Genomic DNA, 9,557 nt, shown 5'->3' with positions numbered 1-9,557 from the left:
TTTACCCTCACGTTAGCCAATGCCTCATCATTGAAATTTGTTTTGCCCACTGTAAAGAACTGAGATCTCGGCCCTGGCTGGTTGACTCAGTGCTAGAGCGTCGGCCTGGCGTGCAGAAGTCCCGAGTTCGATTCCCGGCCAGGGCACACAGGAGAAGCGCCCATCTGTTTCTACACTCCTCCCCCTCTCCTTCCTCTCTGTCTCTCTCTTCCCCTCCCGCAGCGAGGCTCCATTGGAGCAAAGATGGCCCGGGCGCTGGGGATGGCTCCTTGGCCTCTGGCCCAGGCACCAGAGTGGCTCTGGTCGCAACAGAGCGATGCCCCGGAGGGGCAGAGCATCGCCCCCTGGGGGGCAGAGCGTCACCCCCTGGTGGGCGTGCCAGGTGGATCCCGGTCGGGTGCATACGGGAGTCTGACTGTCTCTCCCCGTTTGCTTCAGAAAAATACAAAAAAAAAAAAATTAGTTGCCAATAAAATATCTTTAAAAAAAAAAAAAAGAACTGAGATCTCAGGGTTCCTTTGATTTGCATTTCTTAAAAACTCTTTTAATTTTATTTATTTATTTTTTTTACAGAGACAGAGAGTCAGTCAGAGTGAGAGATAGACAGGGACAGACAGACAGGAACGGAGAGATGAGAAGCATCAATCATTAGTTGCGCATTGCGACACCTTAGTTGTTCATTGATTGCTTTCTCATATGTGCCTTGACCATGGGCCTTCAGCAGACCGAGTAACCCCTTTCTCGAACCAGTGACCTTGGGTCCAAGCTGGTGAGCTTTGCTCAAACCAGATGAACCCGCTCTCAAGCTAGCGACCTGGGGGTCTCGAACCTGGGTCTTCCGCATCCCAGTCTGGCACTCTATCCACTGCGCCACCGCCTGGTCAGGCTGATTTGCATTTCTTTAACACGTGAAGTTGAGTATTTTTTGTATATTTGTTGGTGTGTCATATATTTTCTTTTAAGATTATATTTGTTGATTTTAGAGATAGGAAGGAGGGAAAGAAATGGGGAGGAGCACAAAGCATCAACTCATAGTAGTTGCTTCTCGCATGTGCCTTGACCCTGCAAGCCTGGGGTTTCAAACCAGAAACTTCAGCATTTCAGGTCGTTGCTTCATCCACTGTGCCACCACAGGTCAGGCCATATAATTTTCCTTAAACTATTTAATCCTTTACCCCCCTTTTTTTAAAGTTATTCATCTCCTTCTTACTGATTTGTATATAAAGTTAATTATAGTTTATATAACAATTTTTTTCTTTTGGCTTTGTCCCATAGTCTTTAGGCCTACACTCAGCTTCTGTCACATACACATATATCCTCTGAGTTGATGACTCTTAAATCTAACTTGAGCCCAGAACTCTAGACCAGCTCCAAGTTCCAGCTGTTGATTCTGTATCTTCACGAATATGAAGCTAAGTATGTTTTTAAATTCATCTTTCCCCAAATATGCCCTTCCTTTTATGCTTTCTATCTTGCCTAATAATTTGATCACTCACCCAGAAAGTTTCTAAGTCATCTATTTCTTTCTTACTGCCTACATCTAACTACCAAAAACACTGGATATTTTGTTGATTTTAGAGAGGAAGGAAGAGAGGGAGAGAAACATTGATTTGTTGTTCCATTTATTTATGCATGCATTGGTTGTCATTTTTATGTGCCGTGACACAGGATCAAACCTGTAACTTTGGTATGTCGGGATAATGCTCTAAGCAACTGAGCTACCTGGCCAGGGCAAAGGAGTATGGTGTCCTCTTAACTAATTACTACTGGCAATGTCACACAGTGGGTTAAAGAGCACAAGATGCAGTCAGACAGAACTGGGTTTGTATTCTTGGCCCTGACCATTCCAAGTTACATTACCTAGAGCACATTCCTTACCCAAAACCTATGCCCTCATCTTTATCTACTTCACAGGGTTCTTGCAAGGACTGAATGCAATTATATATACAAAATCTGGCATATAATACTCAATAAATGCTAGCTACTATCTCACTGCTCTGGCTTCCCCCATCTTCTTGTAACCCATCCTTGTTGTTGCCAGTCTAACAAATTTAACCACCCTCATGCTTGGAGTCTTTTGGCGACTCCTCTGACTACATACACTTACACACACATCTCTTTTTAAGATATCTGAATTTCTTGGTAGGGTATACAAGGCAATTCATATGGTCTTATGTTCACCTCACAACTCCATATATGCTACCCTTCAGCCACATTAAGCTAAATTCCATATCCTCACATACGATATGTTTTTTCCCCACTTCCATGGTTTGAAGCACTCCTCACTGACAGACAAGCCCTCACCCCAGTTTTAAAAAAAATGAAACACACACCGATTCAAGACTCAGGTCAAGCGTGTCCTTTGTGCTTCTGCAGAACTCAGCACTTATCCCTACCCTGGTACAAATCATTGTTCCATGTTTACCTGCTTGTCTCTCCGACCAGACTGAATTCCTTGAGGGCAGGGATCTTTTATTCATGCTTGTATCCTCAGCACCCAGCATGGGACCTAGTGTTGTATAGGAGCATCACATGTTTGTTGAATAGATGAATAGTTCTTGGTCTGAGCAGAGCTCTGACCTTTCTGTTCCCTTACTATTTCTATAGAAATTAGGATTTATATTTATATACAACCCTTTACCAACCCCCTCCCATTGTCCACTTCTCTCTCAGCAGTGTCAACCCCCAGCCAAAATGTCTGTTGCTTGGGCAGACACAAGAGTCTGGGACTGTCCAGCTAGAAGGGATAGAACAGAAGATAGTGGTCCCAGAGTGGGCCCTAACCAATGACAGTGTTGAGATCAGAGTCCACCCCAAACCTCAGAGATGAGTGTTGTCGTCCACTTATTCAGAACCCAACCTTTAGTATAGCAAGGGAAAACCTAGCTCAAGATCATTCTTTTAAATGTGGCTAGGCTGGATGGCTGCTTACAGCATCCTCCTCAAATCATGAGCCAAGAAGAAGCGCACAAAAGTACAACGGATACTTTTATGGTGACTGGGACAAATAAAGTACACTTCTCTGAAGCTCTCCGCACTGAATGTCAGGGTCCCCATCATCTCCACCAAACAAAAAACAAGACATAGTTTCTTTTTCTAGATTCTTTTAATATTTTTGAAAAGCCAGTAAGCAACTATAGATGCAATTAAAAAGCAGACATGTTAACAAAAAGAGAGATGAAAAACAAGACACACTCATCACTCTACCAAGCACAGCTCTATTAGTGTTCCCCCACCAACATCCCACTGGAGGCCTAGCTCTCTGTGTGGTCTAGAGTACTCTCCATTATTGTGTGGGGACACCAGACAGCATTCAGGCGCTGCTGAGATCAAAGTCTACAGTTCGGGTCCTAGACTTGAATGGGGGTTCATCACTCTTAACCTCTTCCAGGCTGTGCTGTACTCCATAGCCGAAGTAGATAGCAAACCCTAGTGCGGAAAGGTAACTATAAGATGGGGCTTAATAGGCCTCCTACTTGAGACCAAAAGGGAGAGGAGTTGGGATAAGACACACAAGAGGCTTATTCTCCCCAAGTGGATACCTACCAATCACCATCCAGACCCCAAATCGGGCCCACGTGCCAGGTGTCATCTGCATCATAAGATAAACATTCACAAAGACGCTCATTAGTGGGAGGAGAGGCAAAGCAGGTACCTGGGAACAAAGCAAAATCCTTTTTGTACATACCACAAGGTGACCTGGAAAAAGATTCTTAATCTACTCAGCCCAGGAAAAGAAAAGTCCAACTCCCACCCAACCATGCATTTCAGTTGAAGCCCACTCATTTAGTGTGCCTCACATGGAACTGTAATACTCAGAGTATGGGGAAACAGAACTGGAAAGGAACTAAGGAGGGTCAGAGAAGAATTCTTTGGTCTAAGTATCTCTTTTTCTGTTTATCTGTTTGTTTGTTTGTTTGTTTGTTTGGTCTAGGTATCTCTTATCTTTCCTTTCTTGACCAAATAAAGGATATACATGAACCTTATTAGACTGCAAGGAATCTGAAGCTTATTTTTTTTAAAGATGGGCTGGTAGGGGGGAAAAGAAAGGTCATTTACCTTAAAATGAAGGCGAGTGGAACTCTGTGGCTGTCTCCAGATGACCCCAGTGATCCCAGTAATGAGCATCAGGAGCAGCACAACCACTACAATCCATATTGGATCTCCAGAAAGCAGTGGAATTGACCACTGGGTCAGCACCAGGCAGAGGACACTCAGCAGCAAAGCTTCAAGAGTCAAGTTGAAAAACATCAAAACCAACTCTTGAGACCAACACGTTAAGACATTAGGTACTCTATTCCAAGGAGGATCACTCTCTCTCTAGTTCTTCCTCAGCCACCAAATGCCACATACTAACTCCTCACAGAACCACCAAGAGAAAAATTCCATTGCTCACCAAGCAGGGAGGAACAAACGTAGACAATCTGGCCAGAGAGCAGAGTCGGGGCGGCGTTGTATGGACAAAATAGTGCCTGCAAGGTCAGCTTTTCTATCTCAGACATTGGCTCTTCCTGCAGCTCCAGTTCATCTTCCTCGATCCTGATCTCTTGGCCAGGCTGGTACCTGAAGCGAGAGTAAGAAAGCAGTACTAAGAACAGCCCTCAACCGTTTTATGGTCTTCCCTGGGGCAGCTTAGCCTCCCTGGTCATGATGCAGGGTAGAAGGTCTTATTGGTAAGGACGGATATCCACATTCCTCAAGGACAGGCAGGACGATGATGGCAGTAGGGGAAGGAGGAGCGGATTCTCCTCACCCCCCTCAAAGAATAAAAATACATATCTCAATGTGCAGAGGAAGGGAGTCTCACCTGAGGATGAGAACACAAATAGATACCAAGGAGTAGGCAAGCAGGGTCCCAATTGACATGAGGTCCACAAGATCAGAAAGTTCAAAGAGGAATGCCATTAATGCTGAAATTCATGGGCAGAAAACAAAAGCAAATGAGAAAAGAGAAGAGTAAAGTTAAGGGAGTTGAAGAAACAACCAGGGAAAAGTGCAAAAACACCATTTCACCTGCAATAATGCCAGAGACCACAGTGGCTATGACAGGGGTGTGTGTGCGGCTGTGGATCCGGGCAAGGACACGAAACAGGAGGCCATCCTCCGCCATCGCATAAATCACCCGAGGCATGGGGAACATAGAGCCTAGGAGGCTGGAGAGAAGAATGCCCAGAGCAGCGTGAGTTGACTGCAGTGTCTGTCCCCTAGCCTGTAAGGTTAAGGAGTCTCCACCTTTTCCTTATAGCCTTTTGAAAGTGTGTTCTGTGGTACCGAACACTGTAATTTGAGACTGTCAGCAGAGGACAACACATGTTTGACACTGACCTGGTAGAAAGAGCACAGAGAGATCCACCAGCCACAACGTAGCGGGCGGAGGCCCATCCAACATGGAGAAAAGCCTCAGGCAAGGGACTCTTAGGTTGAAGCTGATAGTAAGGCATCATTAGCGTGAGTGCTGAAGAAACCCCAAAATACGCCAAAAAGCAGACAGACAGTGAAATCACAATGCCCACTGGGATGGAACGCTGGGGATTCTGGGCCTCTTCCCCTGCAGGAAGGGTCACAAGGTCTGAGTCAGGAAAGCAGGCTCAGTCCTCTTCCTCCCCCAATCTGCATGTAGCTTGAGCTCACACTGTGCCCAAGCCCCGGAAGAAATGGAACGGCAGCATTACCGGTGGTAGCAATGCAGTCGAAACCAACAAATGCATAGAAACAGGTAGCTGCTCCACGGAGAATTCCCTCGAAGCCAAAAGGCACAAATTTTCCAGAGCCCAGCTGACCCAAGCTAAAGTAGAAGAAGGGATGGAGAAGGTTAGGGTATGTCTAGTCAACTCTTCCTTTTCTTTAAAGCCAAACTACTTAGGTCTTTTCAAGCCCTAGGCTCCCATCCCTCCCCACATCATGTTCCCAGCTCTGCATCTCCTAACCTATGAGTATCATTGAGCCTATCCACGGCCAGTTTGTAGTCCTTTTCTGTGAGCTTCCAGTTGTGCAGGTCCCCCTTAATGAAGCCAGAGATGATGACAAAGCCGAGAACCAAAAGGTTGACCACTGTGAACACTTTAGTAACCAGGGCCGACTCACTGGCTCCCAGAGCCAGCAACCCTGTGGGAAACAGGTATTCAGAACTGTAAGAAAATCCTCAGTCCCACATCTAGGTACAGACTGCTCCTTCCCAGCTTTTCTTCTGGGTTACCATTACCACCTCCGCTAAGTCGTTCTCAGACCTAGTCCCTCCTGGCCCCACCCCCATCATTATCCCTGTCCCCAACCCTCACCAGTGAGCAACAACACAAGGCCCAAAGCAAAAAAGTCTGGATATTCTGCGAGGACATGGGGAACATTCAGTGAAATACTCCCCTGCAGGGTCTGAGAGATGTGGTTCCCAATCAGATTGTCAAAAGCTGAGCTCCAGGCCCGGGCCACGCTGGCTGTACCTGTTGGAGCAGAGAGAAACATGGGGTAAAGTTCCTCTCCCTCCCATACCTCTCCCATAGCAGTCTCACAAGAATCCCTGCTGTTTTCATCTAGATTTACTTTTTAAAAACCAAAATTAGTCAATTTAAGAAAACCGGGGCCCTGGCCAGGTAGAGCTCAGTTGGTTCGAGCAGCAAACCGATACACCAAGGTTGCAGGTTTGATTCCTGGTCAGGGCACATACAAGAAGCAACCAATGAACCTGACCTGTGGGGGTGCAGTGGATAAAGCATCAACCTGGAATGCTGAGGTCGCCAGTTTGAAACCCTGGCCTTGCCTGGTCATGGGAGTTGATGCTTCCTGTTCCTTCTCCTTCTCTCTCTTTCTCTCTCTCTCCCTCCCTCTCCTCTCTAAAATCTTTAAAAATATTTTTTAAAAGAATCAACTAATGAATGCATAAATAAGTGGAACAACAAATCGATGTCTTTCTCCCCCTTCCTTTCTCTCTAAAATAAATAAATCTTAACAGCTCAAAAAGAAGAAAAAGGAAAACAGGACAAAGGTAAGTAGAATGAACAATTTCTCCACACCTGCAACCCCCAGCCTGCCAGCAAACACACACATTTAAAGGTATTGAAGTCTTGTGAATGACTTCACCCATTCCACCCAGATATTCTGAACCCAAAGCCCCTTCATTGGCTGTGCAGTGGCCTCCCTGCCCAAACATCTCACCGATGACATAGGAGAGAATGAGGTTCCAGCCAGTGGTGAAGGCCCAGAGTTCACCCACAGTGACATAGCTGTAGAGATATGCAGAACCAGACCGGGGAACCCGGGCACCAAACTCTGCATAACACAACCCAGCCAGCACAGAAGCTAGGGCGGCCACCAAAAAGCAGATCACAATGGATGGTCCTGCTTTATCTCTGGCCACCTCTCCAGCCAGGACATACACGCCTGCACCCAGTGTACTGCCCACACCCAGGGCCACTAAATCCACAGTGCTCAGGCATCTGGCAAGGCGAGTCTCAGCCGTGCCTGGCTCCAGTTTACGTCTGCGTGTCAGTTTATGAGCAAATCTGCGAAGTTTCTGCAAGGGCATTCTAGCTGGAATTGAAGAGGAAGCTGGGATCTGGTGAAAAACAAGACAAAAGCTCTTCAGTAGGGCTCGTAATCCCTAAACTCTAAGAATGAATTACAATACCCACCCGACCAAGCACAGGTGCTATGGGGGGGGGGGGTGAGAAGCTATTTAAGAAACAAAAGCAAGCCACTTCCCCTCTAACCTCAGTTTCTTCCCACACGGTTAGGAATAATAATACCTCACAGGTTTGTGGAAGGACTGATTTCAGAAAAGGCAGATGAAAGCCCCCTGCAGTGAGTACAGTGTCCTGACACTTACTAGCAGCTCTTCAATGTTAGTTGCTTCTCTCTCTGGCTGGGAAGATATGAGGTTTATCCTAGACTTCAACCCAGGAACCATGGAGCTTAATATGTCTGTTTCCTGATCTGAAGATCCTTGGGAATTAAACAGAACTCTACTCAGGAGGGGCCATCAACTCGGGGAAGAAGCCCTATATCTACATTCCGTTTCAGCGTTCGCCCCCAGAACCACTCAATAGGTGTGGCTTCTACATCGCCCAGAAGGAGTGTTCTCCTGCGATCTGGGCTGCAGGTCAAAAGTGAGCAGAGCCTCCATTCCTTCCCTCCTCACCTAACCCACACCGCGGAACTGCGTGGCGGTGGACGGGAGGAGTAAGCAAATGTCCCCCCCCCCCCCCGTTTCCTCCCTCCCCACCGGGCTGACCAGCAAGCATCAACAGTGAGGCACCACTTCGACATGTGAAGACTTGAAGATACTTCCCGAGGGGCGGCGGGGGAACCCCGAGCAGCCCGTGATTGTTCACACCAAAGAGAAGGGGCACCGCATTGAGCCCCCCGACCGACCTCCTAGATTCTTATCTCCCCACCTAACAGATACTGTCTGGGGCTGAGGTGGAGATAGGACGTTTGGCTGCCGGGGCCGGGGTCTCGCCAGCAACAGGTCACGGGCTGCGTTGATGCAACTGCAAGCCATGGTTGCCCGAGAATCCCAGGCATGCCTGGACCCTCGCCGTCCTCCTCTGACTCACGTGCCGCCACCCCCCCACTCCCCCAGGCTTACCTGGGAGTGGTTAGTCTTGCCTTGGCTCCAGTGAGGCTGACTTAAGCCGAGTTGGCTTAAGGATGCTGAGTTCAGCAGCTAAAGCTTCAAAGCCGCTGCTTGGGGTCGTTGCGCGCCAAGCGCCCCTTATATACCCTCAGAGGCGGAGCCGGTAACGTCATGGAATCCCTCCCCCAACCCTCCTCCCTATACACAGCGCGCACACACACACATACACACACACACACTCACAAACACCCCCACGCGCGCGCGCGCGCGCACACACACACACACACACACACACACACACTCCTCCGCTTAGCAAAAGGGATTGCGTGGGGCCTGAGTCTGTTTCCCACTGGCAACAGCAAGACCAGCGTGGGAACGAGCGAGAAAGGGAGAGGGCAGCCTTTACTCCTCGCTTACCTGCAAGCAGGACAATGAGAGTCTTCCTGGCCAGAGACCCCCTGGGATTTACTACCTTTGTGCCTTGATAGTCGGAATTGGAGATTGGTGGAGTGGGGGAGGGGTGAGAGGTGGAGAGGAAACGACACCGGAGTCTCCAACCCGTTCTGTCTTCCTCAGCTTCCTTTTCTATGCGAGGCTCCCGCACCCCTGAAATCTTTCCCAAGGACTATACCAGGTTATGGACAGCGACCTGACGCCGGTCCCTCAGCTCTCACCCTCAACTGTGGGTGTTGTTTTTAGATATATATTTTTTATTAATGTATAGTTGACATACAACATGTGGGTGTTTCTAATGCAGTCAGCAAAGGAATGGAAGATTATTTCAACCACCACCTGTACACATAATTAATCCTGTCCAGATTTCCAGGCCCCAGTCTCGTCATAGTGTATCTCTAGCTACCTAAAAATATTAAACTCTTGAACACGAAATTCTGACAATATTGAAATATTGAAGAAGGGAGCTCGTTTAATTCCTTTTTACTGTTGAGTAAACTGAGGCTCACAGGCGTGACTTGCTTGACATCACACC

General features: G+C 47.6%; 1 protein-coding gene across 1 annotated transcript; it reads right to left on the bottom strand.

Moving 5' to 3' along the window:
- Positions 1 to 3,161: 3,161 nt before the first annotated feature.
- Positions 3,162 to 8,632, bottom strand: SLC7A3 (solute carrier family 7 member 3). Its single transcript, XM_066356457.1, has 13 exons — positions 8,582 to 8,632; positions 7,820 to 7,935; positions 7,150 to 7,549; positions 6,279 to 6,437; positions 5,928 to 6,105; positions 5,673 to 5,785; positions 5,326 to 5,548; positions 5,014 to 5,153; positions 4,808 to 4,910; positions 4,397 to 4,563; positions 4,060 to 4,226; positions 3,547 to 3,655; positions 3,162 to 3,429 (listed from the first exon to the last, which is right to left on the bottom strand). Exons 2-13 carry the CDS (start codon positions 7,898 to 7,900, stop codon positions 3,314 to 3,316), a joined length of 1,956 nt encoding a protein of 651 aa, XP_066212554.1. The 5' UTR covers positions 7,901 to 7,935; positions 8,582 to 8,632; the 3' UTR covers positions 3,162 to 3,313.
- Positions 8,633 to 9,557: the final 925 nt, after the last annotated feature.

Source organism: Saccopteryx leptura, chromosome X (genome assembly GCF_036850995.1).
Source record: "Saccopteryx leptura isolate mSacLep1 chromosome X, mSacLep1_pri_phased_curated, whole genome shotgun sequence".
NCBI classification, from domain to species: Eukaryota; Metazoa; Chordata; class Mammalia; order Chiroptera; family Emballonuridae; genus Saccopteryx; species Saccopteryx leptura.
This window is presented reverse-complemented; position numbering and strand designations above follow the sequence as displayed.